Genomic DNA, 23,698 nt, shown 5'->3' on the forward strand with positions numbered 1-23,698 from the left:
CACTGGGGGCAAAGATCCAGGGAAAAATAGCTTCTAGCCTGTAACCCTGGTTGATCTGGTGGCTGGGATTCCTGATTTTCATCCAGGCTACCCAGGTTCAATTCCTGATCTCACCTCATGCCACTGCTCACTGCTGCCTCACTGAGATCATGATTACATACTGGAAGATCCTGGAAATAAACTGCATGAAATACATCCAAATGGAGCTAGATACAAACAAAAATAAAACACAAACCTTGGGTTATCCTGCTCAGGGTCAAGGGAATGGAGGATTTCCATAGTAATGCCCCTGGGCAGTCATCCATGGTGGAAGCCCCATAGGCAGCCTGTGCTGGAGGCCGCTCTACAGGGGAAACTTCTGGGGACTCCGAGCCTTCATGCCAATGCTCAGGGAAACCACTCGCACCAGACTGTGGCCTTGGCCACTGAAGTTTTCTGAAGGCACTGTGCCCTCCTTGCCGACGAGCCTTGGTTAGCATAGCCCCTCTGCCCGAAGCACCCTTTCCCATTGTCCTGTCATTCCACAAAGCTCGCCCTGTCCTCCACCTCAAAGCCACTCCCCTTTGGAAGCCTTCCCTGACCACAGTCCCCACGAGCTGCCTGACACCCGCATCAGACAGTGTACCCCAAGGCCTGACCTCGGTCCTGTCACGTTGGCCTCCAAGTCCAACCTCGCTGTGTGCAGAACAGCTGCTGGAGCAGGTGTCGGAAAAGGCAATGGGCGACCTAGTTGAGCTTGGAGCACACATCTGTTCCGACAGAGGGAACAGCCAACAAAGCATCCACACACCTGTGCACAACTGCCAGGGCCCTTTGACCCAGTTCTCAGCCGACGCTCTCGCTCGCCGAGAGATAAGGAAGTAACCACTTCAGGCAGGCGGCCCTGCAGCAGAGACAACACATTCCTCACCAAGGCCTCAGAAGATGTCACTCAGAAATGAAACACCGACTCTGCGAGGCCTGCATCTTTCTTCTCAGGGAGCCAGGCAACAGCCAGCCCACCGGATGGGCAGAGTCGATGACATGCAGTTCTCGTCTTTGCCTCGGAGGAGGGAAGGAAATGATGCTGACCAGTCCCAAAGTGGCTTACTGCAACCCAGACTCATCTTCCCAGCCTGCCAGGCACACCCTGCCTCCAAAGCACACACCTTCCCTTGTACCAGGGCAACTCGGGCAGGAAAAGGCGAGGACAGCGCTGCCCCTTCCCCAGGTGGAAGAGGCCTTTGTACGATGAAATCCTGGGCGGGGGTCGGGGGGTGGGCCTGCCTGCTGACCAGGCCTTGCCGCCTTCCACAGCTTTGGGGCCCCACGCCCTCCCCAAACACTGGATTCAACCACACCTGAAACGTGACTGCTCCTCCAGCGGGGTGTGCTCATGCCCTCATCCGCCTTATCACATGTCCTCCAGGGCTTTGATCAGAGGCCACTGGGTGTCACCAAGACACTTCTCACACTCAAGATTTTTTAATTTCAAATATTACTGTCAGTGGTCATCACCTGATCATTAATAGGTCACTAACAAGTATGAGAAGAAAGCTGAGCGCCGAAAAATTGATGCTTTTGAACTATGGTGTTGGAGAAGACTCTTGAGAGTCCCTTGGACTGCAAGGAGATCCAACCAGTCCATCCTAAAGGAGATCAGTGTATGTGTTCACTGGAAGGACTGATGATGAAGCTGAAACTCCAATACTTTGGCCACCTCATGTGAAGAGTTGACTCATTGGAAAAGACCCTGATGCTGGGAGGGATTGGGGTCAGGAGGAGAAGGGGATGACAGAGGATGAGATGGCTGGATGGCATCACCGACTCGATGGGCATGAGTTTGACTAAACTCTGGGAGTATGTGATGGACAGGGAGGCCTGGTGTGCTGCAATTCATGGGGTCGCAAAGAGTCGGACACAACTGAGCGACTGAACTGAACTGAACTGAACAAGTATGAGAGCTTCCCTGGTGGCTCAGTGGTAAAGAATCCACCTGTCCATGCAGATGATGTGGGTTCGATCCCTGGGTTGGGAAAATCCCCTGGAGAAGGAAATGGCAGCCCACTCCAGTATTCTTGCCTGGAGAATACCATGGACAGAGAAGACTGGAAGGCTACAGTCCATGAGGTCGCAAAAGAGTCAGACACGACTTAGCAACCAAATCATCAACAAGCGCGAGCCCCAGAAGAACAGGAACCACGTCCCACACGTTCTCAGCGGTGCCCGAGGTCCCAGCACAGTCCCCGGCACACAGTAGATATCCCACGTCTATTTGTTGAGAGAATGAATGGTTCTCTCTGGATAGTTGAACTGTGCATGTTGCTTCAGTCATATCCAACTCTGGGACCCTAAGGGCTGTAGCCCACCAGGCTCCTCTGGCCATGGGATTCTCCAGGCAAGAATATTTAAGTGGGTTGCCATACCCTCCTCCAGGAGATCTTCCCCACCCCACCCAGGGATCAAACCCACATCTCCTGTGTCTCCTGCCCTGCAGGCACATTCTTTACTGTCTGAGCCACCGGTGAAGCCCTAGTTGAATTGCAGGCCATTTGAATTGTTCTCTGATGCTCTCTGATTATCTGTACTCCTTAACTTTTTTCTCCAATGATTCACGTATTCTTTCGGCAACTTACGAAAAAAAATTTTTTTTGCCAACTTATTAAGGTTTCCCTGAACCTTGGGCTCACTTGAGTCAATGCTGTTCGCAGGCACTCAATAGCTAGAGCTCTTTTCTTCCCAGAACAGAAGGTAAAGGTGAAGGTCACAGCTCTGGCAGAAATATGAATCCTGCCGGTAATGGCACTGAGACCCTTCCACAGCTCTGCTGGCAGACAGCAATCTATCCCAACAGGCAGATGTACTCAATCAGATTAGGTCCTCCCTGCCCTGGGTGCTTTCAAACTTTTCAGAGTTGTGCCTTTCCCACAGCTACCAGGACTCAAAGAATCACCCTGAAATGGAAGGGCCAATGATTACTGAGGAATCTGATTCACTGGCTCCCTCTGCTCCCCACACTGGGGAAGCTTCCTGGGGACTCACTGCACTGCAGGCCAGAGCAGGGCAGAGCTGGGTCTGAATCGTCAAGTGGACTCTGGACCTAAAAGCACTGAAATCCACAAACTATTCATTTCCTCTCTATGAATATGCCCCACATGGAGAAAGCATGGCTGTGCAGTATGCAAAGTCCTATAAGACACACCCAGCAGAGAAACGGATGGAGCCCCATGCTGGGCTGGGCACCAGGCTTTGTGCTGGACACACGCTGGATGCCCCCAGGCAGGTTCTATTCAGAGCCCCAGAGACTCAGAGGAAAAGGTCCAGCCCGCACTCAGGTCCACACCTAGGAGTGACCTCACAGCCCATGCTCTTAGAACAACACATTTCACAGTCAGCAAAGATTTTATGAGTTTCCTGGCACTGCATGTGCCTGGCATCCTTCTTCCCAGGACTGGGAGCCAGGCAGCCCTTTGCCCCCAGCCTGCCAGCACCAAGCACCGCCACCCAGCTGCTTGCTCCTGATTGACAAAGGGCACAGACAACAAATGCCAGGAGTCTTCAGGCAGTTTCCCTGGAAGAGTGGGGACAGAAGTCCGAGTCTTTCCAAGTCAGGCAAGAGCCACAATTTGCTTTCAACTTGTTTGATGTACTTTTTGTTAGGAAAATTTTCAAATCCACAGGAGAGATGAAAGAACAGAACAATGAACCCAGATGACCCCTCCCCAGAGTCACATAATTGCTGTGTGTGTGCATGTGTGTAGTATATAAATATTGGAATTGCTGGACTATTTTAATTAAGTTGTAGACATGACATGCCACCTCTCGTTACTTCAGCATCCACCCCTGAGGTCATTTTCCTATATTATCATAATGCCATTAACAATTCCAAGAACATCAACATTGATGCAGTAACATTTTCTAACATTCAATCCATATCTGGCTTTCCCCAAGGGTCCTAAAAATGCCTTTATAACTTTTGCTTTTTGGATCCAGATCCAACAAGGCTACACATGGTGTCTATTACATCTCTTTGGTCCCACTCTTTGTTTTTCATGACACCAACTCTGGATGAATCTGGGCCAGTTGTCTGGTACAATATCACATATCCTGGACTTCCCTGATTGTTTCCTCATGATCACACAGTTTGGTCAAGAAGATTACAGAGGCGACGCTTTGTTCCTACTGGATCTCCTCAGGAATTATACAAGGTCAGTTTGTCCCAGCAATAGCGATGCTACGTTTGATCACTTGGTTAAGGAGCTGAAACCAGATCTCTCTATTTTAAAATTCTCCTGCAAAATTAGTAAGTCATCTGTTAGGTGACACCTCAAGATGAAGTGAGTACCCTGTTTCCCAACAACCTTAACTCAACGGTTTAGCATCCTTTCCTGAATAAATTGTTATACAGGGGTTGAAAAAAAAAGAATTTCATCTGCATTTCATCTACATTTCATCTATCATTTCATCTAAATTTTTCTTTTCACATTTGTTCCAAATTTGAACAGCGGGAGCACTATCATCATACTAAGGTTAAAAAAAAAAAATCCAAAGCTTCCCTGGTGGCTCAGAGGTAAAGAATCCACCTGCCAACACAAGAGACATGGGTTCAATTCCTGGTCCAGCAAGATCCCACATGCCGAGAAGCAAATAAGCCCATGCGCCACAACTACTGAGCCTGTGCTCTAGAGCCGGAGAGCTGCAACAACTAAGTCCATGCACCCTAGAGTCCCTGCTCCACAACAAGAAAAGGTACCACAATGAGAAGCCCATGTGCCGCAGCTAAAGAGTAGCCCCCTACTTGCCAAAACCACAGAAAAGCCCTCGAAACAAGGAAGACCCCGCACAGCCAAAAATAAATAAATAAAATTATAAAAAGAAATCCTAAGACTAGAGATCTCTTCAAGAAAATTAGAGATACCAAGGGAATATTTCATGCAAAGATGGGCTCAACAAAGGACAGAAATGGTAGGGACCTAATAGAAGCAGAAGATATTAAGAAGAGGTGGCAAGAATACACAGAAGAACTGTACAAAAAAGATCTTCACAACCCAGATAATCACAATGGTGTGATCACTCACCTAGAGCCAGACATCCTGGAATGTGAAGTCAAGTGGGCCTTAGGAAGCATCACTATGAACAAAGCTAGTGGAGGTGATGGAATTCCAGTTGAGCTATTTCAAATCCTGAACGATGATGCTGTGAAAGTGTTGCACTCAATAAGCCAGCAAATTTGGAAAACTCAGCAGTGGCCACAGGACTGGAAAAGGTCAGTTTTCACTCCAATGCCAAAGAAAGGGAATCCCCAAGAATGCTCAAACTACCGCACAATTGCACTCATCTCACACGCTAGTAAAGTAATGCTTAAAATTCTCCAAGCCAGGCTTCAGCAATACATGAACCATGAACTTCCAGATGTTCTAGCTGGTTTTACAAAAGGTAGAGGAACCAGAGATCAAAGTGCCAACATCCACTAGATCATTGAAAAAGCAAGAGAGTTCCAGAAAAACATCTACTTCTGCTTTATTGACTATGCCAAAGCCTTTGACTGTGTGGATCACAATAAATTATGGAAAATTCTGAAAGAGATGGGCATCCACCTGACCTGCCTCTTGAGAAACCTGTATGCAGGTCAGGAAGCAACAGTTAGAACTGGACATGGAACAACAGAGTGGTTCCAAATAGGAAAAGGAGTACATCAAGGCTGTATATTGTCACCCTGCTTATTTAACTTATATGCAGAGTACATCATGAGGAACGCTGGGCTCGGGGAAGCACAAGCTGGAATCAAAATTGCTGGGAGAAATATCAATAACCTCAGACATGCAGATGACATCACCCTTATGGCAGAAAGTGAAGAAGAACCTTTTGATGAAAGTAAAAGAGGAGAGTGAAAAAGTTGGCTTAAAGCTCAACATTCAGAAAACTAAGATCATGGCATCTGGTCCCATCACTTCATGGCAGATAGATGGGGAAGCAGTGGAAATAGTGGCTGACTTTATTTTTCTGGGCTCCAAAATCACCGCAGATGGTGATTGCAGCCATGAAATTAAAAGACGCTTACTCCTTGGAAGGAAAGTTATGACCAACCTACACAGCATATTGAAAAGCAGAGACATTACTTTGTCAACAAAGGTCCATCTAGTCAAGGCTATGGTTTTTCCAGTGGTCATGTATGGATGTGAGAGTTGGACTATAAAGAAAGCTGGGTGCAGAAGAATTGATGCTTTTGAACTGTGGTGTTGGAGAAGACTTTTGAGAGTCCCTTGGGCTCCAAGAAGATCCAACCAGTCCATCCTAAAGGAGATCAGTCCTCGGTGTTCATTGGAAGGACTGATGTTGAAGCTGAAACTCCAATATTTTGGCCACCTGATGCGAAGAGCTGACTCATTGGAAAAGACTCTAATGCTGGAAAAGATTGAGGGCAAGAGGAGAAGAGGATGACAGAAGATGAGATGGTTGGATGGCATCACCGACTCAATGGACATGGGTTTGGGTGGACTCCGGGAGTTGGTGATGGACAGGGAGGCCTGGCATGCTGCAGTACATGGGGTCACAAAGAGTCGGACACAACTGAGCGACTGAACTGAACTGAAGCCTATCAAAGCACTCACCCTGAATCTGGGAGGCCAGTTGCATGCACATGAGCCCAATGTTAGTGGTGATGGTGAAACATGCAAACAACATCTTTGAGGATGCTCTGTGCATCAGCTGACCGACTGCTCCCACACTCCCAGGGGCTGGTTCAAAGACAGCCTGAGCCACTCTTGGAAGGTCACAGTTAGTAGACTGATGACATGTGTCCACCAAGTGGCCTAAACCACAGTCTCCACCACAGTGGGCAGCCACCGCAAGCCAGCAAGCCTCGGAAGGGATACCCACACAATAGCTTTTCCTTTTTAAAAACAATGGTATTTTTAAAAATTGTAGTAAAATGCACATAACATAAAATGTACCCTTTTAATTGTACTGATCAGTGGCATTAAGCACATTCACACTGTTGTATAATCAATCTCCGGAACTCTTTTCATTTTGCAAAAACTGAAACGCTGTACCCACTTAACAACTCTCTGTTCCCCTCTCCCAACCCCTGATAACCGCCTTTCTACTTTCTATCTCTTGGAACTAAAGATTAGCTCTTTCTTATTCTACCTACTGTCCTGACAATCAAGCCTGAAGGCATATCAAATAGAATACTGACTTTTCTGAAGTAGAAGCAAGAGAAGCAATATTTTTAATTGCTTAAAAAAACCCTCAAACTATTAATTTCAGAAAATTTTAAATATACCAAAAAAAAAAAAACCTACAGAGAAAATGTTATAATGAAACCCCATGAATGCATAATGAAGCTTTAACGATCATCCACATTTACACTGTCTTTAGAAAAAGTCTTGCAACATCCCTGGCGGGTCAATGATTAAGACTCTGTGCTTCTACTTCAGGGGGTTCAGGTTCAATCACTGGTTGGAAAACTAAGATCCTGCATGCCACACAGCCAAAAGAGGGAGAAAAAAAAAGAAAAGAAAAATCCTTAAACAAAAAGGTAAACAAGCACACAATGGGAGTTTTTCTTAAAAAAAAAAAAAAAAAGAAAGAAAAACTGGCTTTTTAGTAAAAAGTTGCCTGTTTCTCATGCCCGGGCTCAGCGCTGCCCACTCTCTACTAGACAGATTCCAGTCAATTCCTACAAGAATCCTACATCCCTGGCAAGACACACACTTAAGAGATTCATTTAGGATTACCTTCTGCTCATTCAGGAGCTAAACCTAGGCTCAGATATGAGGCCAAGGCCTCCTGGCTAAAGAGACCAGGTTTTAAAGCAACAGCTATGAAAACAATTCTTCTTTGCTAAAGAAGTGCAATGCCTTTTAGAACAGGCAAAGCTGCTCTTTCTCAAGAAAGGCCACTCTCCTATTTTAAAGTCTCCCCCCACACCCACCGCCCTCGCTTTTCATCTGAGAACGAGAAACAAAATGTTCTCGATCAGGGATTGAGACCCCATGGATACTGCTCCTTCTTCCAGTAGCCCTCTGCCCTCCTGTGTGTGCAGTTGATGATAAAGGGGCAGGTCGGAGGTAAAAAGCCACCCTGGTGACTGCCTGGCACTCCAGGTGAACCTAACCTCTTCTGACATGCCTGTAGAAAGTGCTGGGTGGTAGAGGAGGTGAGGACCCAAGAGGAAAGAGAAAGCCCTGATGGAAAGGGCTTTTCCCCAATAGCTGGGAGAGGAAGTACTGGGCCCTTTAGTTCCCAGGCTGGGCCAGGCAGAATGGAGACCTTTCTTCCTCAGATTCTTCTTTTAAGGGAGAGGAGAGAAGTGGCCTTCAGGAGGAGCAGGAATTGTTTTTTTGGTTTGTTTTTTGAGCAAGGTATTTACTGAGGGCCGAGCATCTGCTACCAGGGGAAGCCCAGATTCTGGGGGAGGGGGGTCCTTAATGGAAACAGACAAGAATGCCTCCTCTCACACCCTCACCCCCACCCCCACCAAGGATTTCAGGTTCAGGCTTAGGTGCTAGCTCTCCATCCTCACTGCTGTTATGATTTGCATGATTCTGGGCAACCATATGGAAACCTACACCCCAAACGATGGTTGGGAGGGCTCAAGGAGACAGAAGGTAATACAACTGGCAAAGGACCCAGGGTAAAGCAAGCGCTCCACAAAGGGTAGCAGCTGCTGCTGTTATTTCCTGAACATGGTGTTTATTCTTTGCACCCTGGACCTGGGATCTTCTTCTAAAGTCCTGTTAGTTGCGTAGAGATGAACTAGCATTGGCAGTCAATACTACAAACATTTTCTTACGGGCTCTGAAAAAGGGGAGAAAGTAAGTCCAACCAAAGGCTCCCTCAGCCCACTGATCCCCCGGCCAGGCAGTACCAGACCCCCAGAGAGAATGCCAGAGTGGCTCCAGCCTCCCTGCCCTAGACTGTGACCTTGAATTCCACCCTCCTGCTGGTGATTTCAAGGTTCACAGGGCCTGGGGGGTCAAGGGCAGTGTGGGGTCCAAGGCCTTTCCCGGATGGGTCCTCCTCACAGGGGAGGGACTTTCCTAGCCTCCTAGCTGGTTGGCAAGAGGCAGAGAATCCACACACCAGGACGTGAGCCCCAGGGGGCACGTGGCTCACTCTGGGCTCCCCTCTGCCTCTCAGGCCCCAGCACTGCACAGCAGGCCTCAGACAACGCAGGCAGCCCCCAGGGAGGCGCAGCCTCAGGAACTGACAAGCAAACTCAGTTCATTCTGGGAACAACCCCAGAGGTTGGGAGTGTTTTCCACATGGAATTAGAAGCTCAGAAAGGTTAACGGAGTTGCCCAATCACCCAGCTGTGAAGGGCAAGAGCAAAATGAAAAGTCTGGCTAGCTCCTGATTCCACGAGGACAGGAATACATCTGTCTTTGTAACGTTGTAGATGCCCTTCATTTAGCCAGCACAAATTTAATACTTAAGTAGCTTCTTTTTAAAATGAATACATAAGTGGTTCCAAAGTCCAGAGTTTTCTATTCCACAAGCAAGAAATCTCAGACACAGTCACAAAGATCCCTGCAGTTCCAGAAAGTCTCCATGAGTATATTTATCTGGGCGCAGGAATTCCCATGAACATGGGTGTCAGGCCAGCTGCAACCTCCCCATCTACACCCTGTTGTCCACAAACACTCATCTCTGTCAATCCTCCTCTTTATGCCATTAAGTAATTTAATCCCAGAGCCTTTCCACTAAAGAGGTGTATGATCAAAGAGACTTAGTTTTTTCTTCCAAAGCAAACTTTCTGCAATAAAGAATAGCCTCCCCTAGAGGATGTGGAAAAAAGGGAAACCTCCTACACTGTTGGTGGGAATGTTAAGTTGGTGCAGCCACTGCGGAAAAAACAGTGTAGAGATTCCTCAGAAAATTAAAAATAGAATCATCATATGATCCAGCAACCCCATTCCTGGGCATATATCCAGGCAAAACCATAATTCAAAAAGATATATGCACCCTTATATTCACATTGCATTATTCACAGCTAAGACACGGAAACAATCCAAATGTTCATCAACAGATGAACAAGATGTACATGTATACTACGGAATACTACTCAGGCACAAAAAAGATGGAAACAATGCCATTTGCAGCAACATGGATGAACCTGGATTAGCTACTAAGTAAGTCAGAAAGAGAAAAACAAATACCATATGGTATCACTTACATGTGGGATCTAAAGTATGACACAAATGAACCTATCTATGAAACAAACAGCATCAGGGACACAGAGAACAGACTGGTGATTGCCAAGGAGGAGGGCGATAGGGGAGGGATACAGTGGGAGGTTGAGGTGAGCAGATATAAGCTTTTATATATAAAATGGATAAATAACATCCTACTGTATAGCACAGGAAACTATATTCAACATTCTATGATAAACCATAATGGAAAAGGATATATTAAGAAAAGAATGTGTATATGTATATATATATATATATATGTGTGTGTGTGTGTGTGTGTGTGTGTGTGTAGGTATAAGTGAATCACTGCTGCAAAGCTGTAATTAACACAACATTGTAAGTCAACTATACTTCAATAAAAAGAAATTTTTAAAAAAGGACAGATTCCTCTCCACCCAAACCAGCTTCTCTTATTGAGGCCAGAAGTTTGCTTCCTATTCATCCCCAAACGAGCACTGCTCATATGCAGCAGACAAGTGTCTTTCCAAGGAACCAGGGGAGACAGATTCTGAGCAATCTGATGGAGAAGGCAGAGCCAGCACAGTGCACAGGGTCACTCAGGTTCTCTGGAGGCTCGGTCAATCACCGGCTGTGCTAGGGGCGAGTCTCAACCTCAGGGCACGAGCAATAGGAGAGACAGAAGGAGACAAAATGCTGGTGAGGATGACACAGGGCTCAGCATGCTCAGAAGGGTGCCTGGAGCTCAACAAACACTGAAATGTGCACTGCTTTATAAATATCTGCTCGCTGCAAAGCCAACCGTGCAGTCAGCCACAGGTGCAGTGACAGCTTCACCTGAGGACGAGATTTGAGATGGGAGAGAGAAAGCCAGGGACAGAGCAAGAAAACCCTCCTGCTGTAAGACAGTACTTTGGGGACTTCCCTAGTGGGCCAGTGGCTAAGACTCTGCACTCCCCATGTAGGGGGCCTGGGTTTGATCCCTATTCAGGTTAGACCCCATATGCCACAACTAATACCCGGCATGGCCAAATAAATATTTTTTTAAAAATTAGATCTTTAAAGAAAAAAAAAGACACTGCTTCAGTGGCAGTCTTCAGTGAAGGGAAGAAGCTATAAAGACCATCGCGGGTGGGAAGTGGGGAGCATTCCACGCCCCCAGTCTGTCCTTGAAGACCTACTCCAGACACACCGCATGCAAGAACCTCAGCCCCTCCAGGGATCTGGAGGTTAGGAAATGTCCTACAGAAACAAGCCTGTGATCCCAGCCAAACTGGGGCATCTGGGACACCCAGTGGGAAGGTAAAGTGGGATTCTTCCCTGGTTGAGCTCCCTGCCTTGCTCAGGACACAAAGAAAGGCCCTTAAGGAATGTCCACGATCCCTGCAATTGAAGATTCCTTTGACACACACACACCTACTACGTGCTGAGCCTGGGAGATGGTGGGGCCCAAAACAATCAGGTCCCCGGGCTCACCCTGCCTTTCAGAGCCTCCCCGGTTCCCCTCCTCACAGCAGGCTGTTCTGTTATGGCTGCATCTTCAGGGTCCAGCACAGAGCAGAGTTCAGTAAATAATGAAAGAATGACTGAAAGCACATTTCTGACAGGCTGGCTCAATTCCGGAGTTCACCTCTGGGCTGGAGCTGAGGCTGCGGGTAGTTGTTTTCTCCAGGAGGAAATTGTAAAAATGCCTCCGAGTCAGAGGTGGCATGCGGCCAGCTGGGTCACACACCGGCGTCCCTTCTGGCCGTGAGGGCTTCCCTGTCTCAGGATTGAGCAACTGGCGCGACGACCTCACACGCTGACCCCAGCAAAGCCTGGGCTCCTTTGTGCTCCTCTTTAAAAGGGACTCAAATAATTCCACTGAGTGTAAAAGCAGGGGCGTGCAATGCGGCCCCCTGTCGTGTACATGGCCGGTTTCTGGGGCCAGGGTCAGGCAGTGCTTTGTGCAGAGGGAGGGAGTTCTCCCCTGTAATGAAGGTCACTGCCTTGCAGAATGCCCCTGCCTGCCGATCCGGGCAGCCCCGGACCAGGCCTGACTGGGCTGCCAGCTGCAAAAAAGCTGACAACAAGTCCTCTTCTGAGCTGAAGGCATGGATGTCAGGAGTTCTGGATACTTTGTTATTCCAACTTCTCTGCTTGGAGAAGGGAGGAGGGGGAGAGGGAGAAAGAAGAGGAGGAGGTGGCAGGAGGAGAAGCAAGGCAGCAACCTTGGTCGCCTCTCTCAAGGTCAGAAGGGGAGCCACTTTCAATCATGAGGCCTGGTCCCTGGGGCTGAAGCTTCCATCCAGGTCAGCTGAAATGCGGCTCAGCAGACTCAGAAAGCAGAGGAGCCAGGCATCTCCTGGCAACCTCTCCGGTTGCTGGTTTGAGTCTTGTGGCTATGGCCAAGGAAGACAGTGACCTGCTGGGTGACAAAGGCTGCTGTTGTGTAGTGGCTGAAAGCAAGGACTCGGGGCCACCTGGGTCCTCATCCGGGCCTCTCACCCAATGGGCAAGTTAGCCAACCGCTGGGTCTCTGTCAACTGGAGGAAATATCAGTGCCTACTTCACAGGATGGTTTTGAGGGTAAATGAGCAAATCCACACAAAGAGTTCCAAACACCACCTGGCCTATAAACAATAAATCTTAACCATCCCATGATCACTGAGGACAGAATCTGCCCTCCACCCCCAAATTCTGATTGTAGGAAAAAACTCAGTGGGTTTGCAAGTAGCTTATATTTTATGCTTTCTACTTTTTTCTATTTTCTAATTTTCTACAAGGAACAAATATCATTCTGCCACTGAGGAAAAACAGTTTCAACTTCTCAGAAATCAAGATGCCATTGCTGGGACCCTAGAAGCCAGAACCAGAAAAGTAAGTGCCAGAGAAGGTTCCTAAATGTGGATCTGCCCTCATTCAAGACAAGGATGTAGGGAGAAGGGAGGCATGCTCCTTTAAGACCATCTTGAAAATCTAGGCAAACACAAATAATATAATCTTATCTTGGCGGAATTTCCTGGCAGTCCACTGATTAGGATTCCACGTTCTCACTTCTGAGGGCCCAGGTTCAATCCCTGGACTGGGAACTAAGATCTGCCAAAAAAGGAAAAAGATTAATCTCATCTGACCTCTCAGGAAAGGCTAGGCTGGCACATTTCCTTTGGGTCTGAAAGGAGTTTTAAAACAAACCTCCTCTCTCGCCTCGTTTCCAAGATCACCAAGAAAAGAGGAACAATGATCCTACAGAAAAAAAGCCATGGTCACGTGCAGCCTGTCCAAGACACCAACTATGCCCAATGTATGCCCAAGGATAAGCCCATTAAGAAGTTTGTCATTCAGACTTCCCTCGAGGTCCAGTGGTTAAGAATCCGCCTCCCAATGCAAGGGACATTGGTCCCTGCCACCCCGTGGTCCAGGAAGATCCCACATTCCTCGGGGCAACTAAGCCCACGTGCCACAGCTACTGAAGACCATGCCCTAGAACCCGTGGTCCGCAACAGGAGAAGCCATCGCAAAGAGGAGCTTGTACACAACTAGATAGATGCCCCTACTTGCTGCAACTAGAGAAAGCCCATGCGTAGCAACAAAGACTCAGTGCAGCCAAAAATAAACATTTTCTCTTTTTAAAAAAATTTGTCATTCGGAACATCCTAGAGGCTGCAGCCATCAGGGATGACAACTCTGAAGCAAGTGTTTTCGACGCCTCTGTGCTTCCCAAGCTGTGTGTGAAACAACACTATTGTGTGAACGGTACCATTCACAGCAAAGTAGTCAACCAGGCATCATTCTCAGAAAGCGCTGAAGGACAGAACAGCGCCACCCTGATTTAGACCTGCAGGTGCTGCTCCACGGCCTCCACTGAAGCCCAGGAAAGGAGATGAGTCCTTAAAGACTGAAGAAATACTGTTCTCTGAAAAGACAATAAAACGGAAATCATACTTTTCTTTTTAAAAAATAATTCTATCTATTTTTTTCTTTGGCTGTGCTGGGTCTTTGCTGCCTTGAGGGCTACTCTCCACTTGCAGTGTGCAGGCTTCTCACTGAGGTGCCTCTTGTTGCAGAGCACAGGCTCTAGGGTGCGCGAGGGCTTCAGCATCTGCAGACTGTGGGCTCAGAAGTTGTGCTGCATCGGCTTGGCTGCTCCGTGGCATTTTTCCAGACTAGGGTTCAAACCCGTATCTCCTGCATGGGCAGGTGGATTCTTTACCACTGAGGCACCAGGGAAGCCCAGAAATTATACTGAAGAGGAAAAAAAAGAAAAGAACCGAAAGCTGCCTTGCTGGTCCTACTGTAACCAATGCAGACAACTGGTGGGTGCCTCATGGAGGGCAGAATGCTGTGACCAGAGGTGTGAACACCCCACCACGCAGAGCCCAAGTCTCCCTGGCAAGGCAGGGAGGGGCTCTAACCTGGAGGACAGACTCTGGGTGTGGGGAACTGGTGGCCCGATGATGAAGGACTCTGAACTGCGCCCTCTAAGCCTTCAGCAGTAGCAGGAGGATGCTTATAATGCAATCCTGGCTGTGAGAGTGGACAAAGTACTATAAGACACCAAGCATTCACTACTCGGTGGGTTCAAGGTGACTGTAAATAAGAAGATAAAGATGCCGAGATCCCAGCAGCCAAACCGCAAATAGCATGAGGAGCAGAGAGGGTGCCCAATGTCAATATCCTAGTCATGGTGTGAGCCGAAATGTTCTCCTAACAGGAAGGACACTTGGATCTTCTCAGCAGGGTGACTGGCTTGTTCTTGGCATGTGCCCAGGACTTGCTGGACATGCTTGGCTTGAAGCCTGCTTTCTTAGGATGCGGGCTTGATCTGCTCTGTGCCCTGCGATGTGCCGCTGAGTCTTCCAGGTGAACTCCTGCTGTTCACCCCGTCTCCCTGAGGTTGACATACAGCATGCGTCTGGCATACAGCAAAGGTGAAATACAGGGGGTTGTTTATGACTATTTTACCCATGTGGGGTCAAGGGCTCTTAAACACTGCATGATAAATCAACTCACACAGCTCAAGATTCTCCCTCCCCTCAAAAAAATCTCTGAGACCAGAATAGCAGGCCTTGGCCGAACAGGTCTGGGCACTAGACTTGCTAGGGCAAATGGTGCAGTTTCTCAGTTTCCAGCCCAGTCAGCTGTCTGACAGCCACTTCACACAAAATCCCTCCCCTCAAATAGTTCTAAGCCTGCCAGTCTGCAGAAACAGGAACAGGAAATGGAAAATCACCATGTCCTCGCTCACTGTACAGTAACGCTGGAGCTGCTCGGCGTGGCCCGCACATGACTGACCCCTGTTTCTAGCCCGCCCTGTGCTGTGTGGACACCTCTGAAATACTACGAATTAGAATACACACCACTGACACTGCAGCAGCCTTCTGGAGGAAGTAACACATATCGGTCACATCAAGTGCACGCATCAAAGGTAAGACCCATCCTGACTTCTGAAATGTGAAACCATAGCAGGAAGGAAACACAGGGCCGACCACTCTTGCATGAGAGGCAGGGAGCGCTAAATTATTTCCTGAACAGCCAAGTTTCCTTGCAGATTTGAGCCTAATCCTATAAATAAGTCTCACACTTTTTTGAAGCACACCCCTGAACAAGGCTACCTGGAAAAATTGCCTCCATTTGCATCTGCTGAGACACAGGAGATGCAGGTTCAATCCCTGGGCTGGGACGATCCTCTGGAGGACGAAATGGCAACCCACTCCAGTATTCTTGCCTGGAAAACCCCATAGACAGAGAAGCTTTGAGGGCTACAGTCCAAAGGGTTACAAAAGGTTGCTCTGACATGACTGAGCATGCAGGCTTAGCCTGTGACTGGTGCCCCAGTGGGGTCCCAAGCATCCCTGGCTTCAGGGGGAGCTGGGGCGTCTTCCTTCATCCCTGTCCAGGAGGGACATCGGGAGAGATTAGAGCTGCTTTCAAGTTTCCGAAATCTCAAAATCTCAGAGGGAGTGATCCCATCCCCCGACTGGCAAAGAAGCTGTTTCTCAGCTGATAAGTAATGAAAGCAGGGGAAGGGGAGGGGAAGGATACAGGGGTGAGAGAGATGGAGGGAGACCGTTAACTGAGAGAAAGACAGGCCTCTTCTAGAATCTACGGAGGCCCAGAGGCACTGCTTCTTTTGGTACCTTCACTAAGAGGTTGATGTTGGACTTAAGAAGCCTTAAAAGCAGTTGTTGTGGGAACTCATTTCTTACCTGGGCATCCTGGACAGGACAAGGCAGAAAGGTGGGATGCAAATGCACTACCCGCTGGGAAGCCCTGGTGGACAGTGATGAGGGGCCAGGATAGGGGAGGGACATGACTCTCCTGACGGTGGAGAAGCGTGGCTCCAAAGGCTCCCGCCCACTAAGTTCAACTGAAGAAAAAAAGGATCTCCTCAGCTGTTGGACTCGGTGCAACCTACCAAAATCTTAAATGCACACACCTCTGACCAAAGCCATCCCATCTGTGGGAATTTATTTCACAGACATACTTCAGTGTGCAAAGATGCAAGGGAAAGGACAGTTGTTGTCACATTGTGTAAAGCAGTGTAAAAAAAAAAAAGATGACACTGTAAATATACATTGACAGAGAAATCATTCTATAGATGTCGGTGTTTATAACATGGAGAACTCTGCACTCAGTGTAAAGAGTAAGGTACATCCACAAAGACTGACGGGAAAGATGTTCCCTAACATACCACAAAGAAAGCACCTTTGGTGTTAACCCATTTGTGCAGATCTAACTGATTCTGATTATTCACGGTGCACAGAGAACCATGCTCCTAGAGGGAAGATACAGGGTTAGGTTCCTGTGAGTCTGATCACAATCAATCAACACATAAGCTTTTTTGGACTTCTCCGGTGGTCCTGTAACCACAGAATCAATCCCTGGTCCAAGAAGATTCCACATGCCGCAGAGCAGCTATGTCCATGTGCCACAGCTACTGAGCCCATGTGCCTGGAGCCCGTGCTCCAAAAGAGAAGCCACGGCAACAAGGAGCCCACGCACAGAAGCTAGAGAAAGCCCAGTCGCAGCAACAAAGACCCAGCGGAGCAAGAAAACCCCCACGTAACCTTTTCTGTGTATTTTTGTTTAATATATCATTGATTCATGATCACTGAACTCACAGCTAACAGCACTATACCTTTCGCCTAAGCAAAGCTAACCTAACACACAAATGTTCTCCGAAGGAGCATACAGCACAGCCTTCCCAAACGCAGCAGAACAGAACACCATAGTTCAACATGATGGTGGGGGCTCATTTCACACAGCAAAGTCTCCAACAAGCAGAAAAATAAGAAAACATGGCACGAAACAGAGCAAAAAAGGCCACCTGATATTTGTTATTAATATGAGAGCTGAAAAGAGAAAGCACAGAGCTGCCCCCCAAAGTTCCAGAAGCGTTGGTTTTGGAGTCACAAATAAAGCCCAGTGAGCAGGTGAATCTGCAAGTACAGAATCTTGGCTCATGAAAGCTGACTGTATGTTTGTATACACATGGAATATTCCTAGAAAATACATTCAATCCGTTTTGGGCAAAGATATAAGAAACTGTTCCCATAAGTTGTCTCTGGAGAGTGGGATGGGCAACAGATTTTTTATTTTATTCTTTGAATCTCATTACAAGTGAGTGTACCATTGCTAATTTTAAAACTCTAGCAGAGGGAGATGGGCCTACTACAGGTAAGCACAGAATGGCAGGACTGACTCAGGCCCGGCTAAGGGAGCCTGCCCTGCAGGAGGCCCCAAGGACAGAGAAGGGTCTTATTCTTGCAGAGACCACGGGATCACCCTCCTGCTTGATGCCTCCCTCTCCTGGGGAGAAGGATGAGGGCTGAGATGAAGGCCAGCACTGGACTCAGGCTCAGCTACAAAAAAATGGAAGTCAGAATTTTATCCCAAGAAACACATGGACTCATCTCCCTGAGCTCCCACAGCTTCTCACAAATCAGAAGTCAGGGGCAGGATGCAGCTCACCGACAATTCAGCACTCAGAAACCTTGTTCTCCCAGGGAGTGGGTGGGGGTCCGAAAGTCACAATGAAAGAGAACAGAAGCTTGTTCTGAGAAAGTATAATGAGAATTGGGATTAGCTGGAAAGAAAGAATGATAAAAGGAGGAAGGGAGGGCAATTTTGTTTACTGGGCAGTTTATATAGCTGTTAACCTATGATTCATTCCCTCCCCCACCCCGAGAAATGAAAATAGGTTTACTTTCTCTAGATGTACATAAGTACATCTAGATCTGGAACGATACACCCCAAACTTTGGGAATGTGACTATGGATTTGGGGAGAAACTAATTTTTTTACACTAGGTGCTTCTGTTCCTTTTGGAATCTTTTAAACAATAAAAAGTATACAGTAAAAAAAACCCATAAATATATATATATATAAAGTCTCCTACATGTGAACCTTCAAGTTTCGAACATTCAAAGATGCAAATGTTTGTTCCGTCAGTGTCAGGAGTAAGTGAAACTGCAGCCTGCTCTCTGTCTCCTGTTGCTACTGATCCTTCAACTCTGCCGCCTCCCACCTCCTCTCCCTCCTGCAGTCAGTAACACTGCTTACCTGTTCAATCGATACCAGCCCCTGTATGCCAGCGCTGTACTGTACTACTGTACTTTCCAAGGTACTGTACTGCAAGATTAAAAATGTTTTATTTTTTTGCTTCTGTTTTTATGTGTTATTTGTATGAAAAGTATTACAAACTTATTATAGTAGAGTACTGCATAGCAGATTGTGTTAGTCAGGTACCCAGGCTAACTTTGTTGGACTTACGAACAAGTTGGACTTATGAATGCACTCTCAAAATGGAACTCATTCGTATGTCGGAGACTTACTGCATCTCATACTTTTTATATCATCGTTGCAAGATCTTATACTACATTTAAGGCCTTGCCATCCCAGCAAAATGCCACTGGTCATGCCTCCTGCCTTTCTGGTTTTCTTTCCCTCCCTTTCTCCTTTCTCTCCTTCCCCGGTCCATATCCTGGGGATAAGGACTCAGCACATATTCATCTCTGAACGACAATAACCAGGCAAAGGCAAAACTCCAAGTTTCCTTCAAAAAGTTCAACACAGAATAACCACATATGGGCAGCAATTCCACTCCGACGTTGATACCCAAAAGAATTGAAAATAAATGTTCAAACAAAATTGGTGCTCAAATGTTCACAGCAGCACTAATCCTAGCAGCCAAAAGGTGAAAACCACCCAAATGTCCATCAACATATGAATGGATAAACAAATTGTGGTCCATCCATACAAGGCTGTATGTATCCATACAGCCGTAACAAGGAATGAGGTACTGAAGTACTGCTACATGCTACAACATGGATGAATCTTTAAAACTTAAAGTAAAAGAAACCAGACATAAAAAGGTCACATATTGTATGATTCCTTTCCATATACAATATCCAGAATAGGCAACTCCAGACAGACACAAAACGGACTGGTGGTTCCCAGGGGCTGGGGATGGGGAGGAATGGGAACTGACTGCTTCACGGGGTACATGGGCACCTTTCGGGATGATGAACGTGTTCTGGAACCAGAGAGAGCTGACGGCTGTGCAACAGCGGTACGTGAACTAAATGCCACAGAACCGCACACTTCACAGCGGTTAAAACGGTAGATTCTATGTTGTGATAAGAATTCTACCTCAATTAAAAAAAATAAAGCAAAATTCCAAACTGTGTGACTTTGGGCCTCTCTGAACCTACAGAATGGGCAGAAGACAGCACGACTACCCGGGCTGGTTGCGAAGCTTCCAAGTGATGTGTGTATGAAGCGGCTGGCATAGGGCTGGGCGTGGAGAAAGGGACCAGTAAACAATGTAGCCACCCCATCAGGACGATGATTATGTGGCACCGTCAAAGCCAACTCACCTGCAGGTGGTGGGGTTTCTGTGTTGTCAATTAAACAACAACAACAACCAAAAGACAGCCGGGGAGGGGTGCTATATAAGATGAAAGACTACAGAAGACAGTGGCTCTATTCAATTTATGGCACACTTATACCTAGCTGAGACTTACAGAAGGAGTCTCTCCAGGCTATCCTGGTGGCTCAGTGGTAAAGAATCTGCCTGCCAATGCAGGAGACATGAGTTTGACCCCTGCGTCGGGAAGATCCCCTGAAGGAGGAAATGGCACCCCACTCCAGTATGCTTGCCTGGGAAATCCCATGGACAAAGGAGACTGGTGGGCTAGTCTATGGGGTCACAAACGAGTCGGACACGGCTTAGCAACTGAACAACAACAGAAGTCTCTCCTCTGTTAAGGAAGGAAATGAAGTTAACTTGGTCATAGAGGGACTTCCCTGATGGTCCAGTGGTTAAGAATCTACTTAGCAATACAGGGGATGAAAAATAAATAAATAAAACTTGATCATAGAGAGGCAAAGGGCGGCTCTGCCACTGGTCCGCCATGGAACAGCCCACAAACTCTTGCTTTTCTTCCTCCTTCCACAGTCTGGAGACGTGGGTCTTTGACCGGCTCCTGTTTTATGGGAGCAGAGAAACTGTGTGTGGGTGAGAAGGTTCCATCTATGCAAGACCCTTACCTGGAAGCAGCTGCAAAAACCCAAGAACTGTCACCTTCTTATCTGGGAATTAATTATTTGCTAGCAAATTAGCAGAACTCAGAACCTCCTGAGCAAGGTGACCTCCCTTGTGGCTGACAGTTGGCCTGGGGAGAGGCGAAGGAGGAATGAATAGGATTTCAGGCTGTCATGGAAACTTTTCTTTCCTGGGGCCTCTGAGCATATGGCAGGTGTCCTGAAAAATCCGTTCCTGCCACTCGAGGCTGGCTGCCGCCCTCAGACATGTGGGTGTGTGTGGGGGGTCCGCCTCTCAGTCTGAAAGGTCCCCTCCCTCTGCCATGGCAGCCACGGCACAAAGAAGTCCCCAGTGCACACCTCCCGCCCCAGCTCCCCAGACAGACGCCGGAGCCTCGGTGGCCGCATGGAAATCCAAGTCCCCCACCCCAGGGGTCTCGAAGCAGCCCACAGATCACAGACAGCAGCAAGCCAGAGGCCATGGCACAGACTCCCCGAGGGCCCCCCGAAATGCGACGCCCGTTCTGCCTTCCGCTAACAGGGATGTCTCACCAGCCCCACAGCTCCTCCCAAGACCAAAGAGAGCTGCGAGCTGATGTGGGACTTTGAAGTTAGCAAGCAGGCCAGTCTCCCAGCAAACCGGGCTCCCCTATATCACAGGGGAAAGCCAGCTGGCCCAAGGTAAAGAAAATCACAAGTCAGAAGGCTGTAAACCCAAAGCTGGCAAAGGGATTATAGATAACAGCAGGTGGCAGGTGCCAGGGTGGAAAACAAGGCAGAATTAAAAACTCTAATGCCATGTGTTTGGAACTGGGTGATGGTGATGAAGGGTTCATAGCAGTGTGCCAGGGATAGACAAAGCCACTGGAGAAAATGGGCATAATCTTCTTGAAGCATCAGTGGGAAGCAAAAAGATTGGGCAAGGGCCCCCTGTAATAAAATAGGACAATAACATAATGTAGCGACGAAGGCAATATCTGATTAGATATCAAGGAACTGTGACCGCAGCTGGTCACTTTGGGGTATCCACTCCTCTGCATTAAGGGCAACCTGGAGAAGTGCGGACGCCCCACTCTAAAGGAACCCTTGGCTCCATTCATTTCCTTTAGCCCACAAATACTACATCCTGAGGCCTCACTATGTTGTCCTTTACCCTCTGAAACTCACTGCTTAGGGGCGTGTGCTGCTCACTCACTCAGTCCTGTCTGACTCTTGGACTGTAGCCTGCAGGTTGGACTTCGACCCCATGGACTGTAGGCTGCAGGTTCCTCTGTCCATGGGATTCTCCAGGCAAGAATACTGCAGTAGGTAGCCATTCCCTTCTCCAAGGGACCTTCCCGACCCAGGAACTGAACTAGCATCTCCGGAATCTCCTGCGCCTCCTGCACCGCAGGTGGATTCTTTGCAGCTGAGCCATCAGGGAAGCCTGCTCAGTGGGGGAGGTGGGTTTTAATTAAAAATCCACGACGCTATGGAACTGTACATCAGAGACACTGTACATACACCCCACTCACTCTGCAGGCAGTGGTGGAGGCTTTCTTAGGGATGCAAGCATGGGACCCGAGTGCTGTCTAACCAAGACCAGAGGGGCAGGGGAAGAGAATGGGAAGCGCTCTGGGCAGGGGGAACAGCATATGCAAAGCTCTGTGACAGGGGAGCAGGGGAACTGGCTGGAACCCAGGGATGGAAGGGGAGAAAGGCATGAGGTCAGAGAGGCAGGACCCTGATGGCTGGTCCTTTTAAGACCGTCAGTAAACCAGGGGGCGATTTTAAAGTGGCAGCATGGTATGGCAGACTGTGTTTGAGCCAGACCAGGAGCATGTTCATTTCCTACCTAGGCAGACAGACAGATGGTCAAAGCCACGCTGTGTTTTAGTGAGGCCTCATCAAAAGAGGCCTGTGCCCAGGCCTGACAAATATATGAAGGGTCCTGCTTGGGCCCCACACAAGCAGTCACATTTCTAAACACGTCTAAGGACAATGGTTGCTAGAGTTCCCCACCCACCCACCTAGCACATTCAGAGGCCTTATGTCAGAAAGGAGGAAATATGGGGTTAAGACACAGATTCTGGCATCGTGCATTTCTGGGCTCAAATCCTATCTGCTATAGATCCAAGGCAAATTTCTTAACCTCTCTGTGCCTCGGTGAAATGCAGGTATTCAAACATCTGTCTTCTAGAGTCATTATGTGGATTATTTTAAGATCAAGTTGCTAAAATCCTTATGCCTTATAGCCTGGTACATTTTAAATGCTTCCCTGGTGTCTCAGACGGTAAAGAGTCTGCCTGTAGTGCGGGAGACCCAGGTTTGATCCCTAGGCCAGGAAGATCTCCTGGAGAAGGAAATGGCAACCCACTCCATATTCTTGCCTGGGAAATCCCATGGATGGAGGAGGGGTCGCAAAGAGCTGGACACGACTGAGCAGCTTCACTTCTTCGCATTCAGCTAAGGATGAATACAGAAGACGCACAAAGACCACGGAAATGTAGAACAATTCGGGAGCACGTGGGCTCATGGAGCGGGAGGGAAGGAGGCGGGTTCCACGTACTTGCGAGCAGGAGGCAGGAGACGGCCACGGCGTAGAGCTGCTTGGAGGTGGTGACGTCACAGCGGTCCAGGAAGTGGTCCAGCAGGTAGACGGCCAGGTGCCGGGCGGCGGGGCAGAGCTGGCAGCGGCTGCTCAGCAGGGCCAAGATGTCGACGAAGAACCGGCGGCTCTTCAGCAGCGGGGAGTGGGCCCGGAAGGTGGGCAGCTTCAGCTCCTGGAACAGGCAGGGCAGAAGAGGGCGTCAGGGCTGCCTCCGGGGAGCCTCAGGGCCCACCTGCTGGCTGGTGAGGGAGCACCAATTCCCTCCATTCCCTCTTCACCTTCCTTCAAGCCCCACATGGCAGTCGCTCTGTTCTAGAAACTCTTGGACCATCTCCCTCCCACCCTCGCTGAGCACAGGCTCGTGAAGTGTCAAGAACGTGAAGACAGAGGCAAGGGTGATAGCCTGGTCATTCCCAGCAAAAGGTTGACTGCCTGAGATGCACAGGCCA

The 23,698-nt window shown here is 48.3% G+C and overlaps 1 protein-coding gene across 4 annotated transcripts in view; it reads right to left on the minus strand.

Moving 5' to 3' along the window:
- Window positions 1-23,698, minus strand: part of CCNJL (cyclin J like) — a 103,031-nt gene that overhangs the window by 10,121 nt on the left and 69,212 nt on the right. For all 4 annotated transcript variants that reach the window (XM_043913453.1, XM_043913454.1, XM_043913451.1 and 1 more), the window contains exon 3: window positions 23,208-23,421. In XM_043913453.1, the coding sequence (XP_043769388.1) occupies window positions 23,208-23,421 (214 nt within the window). The remainder of the gene's footprint in view (window positions 1-23,207; window positions 23,422-23,698) is intronic.

This window comes from Cervus elaphus, chromosome 9 (assembly GCF_910594005.1).
Source record: "Cervus elaphus chromosome 9, mCerEla1.1, whole genome shotgun sequence".
NCBI lineage: Eukaryota > Metazoa > Chordata > Mammalia > Artiodactyla > Cervidae > Cervus > Cervus elaphus.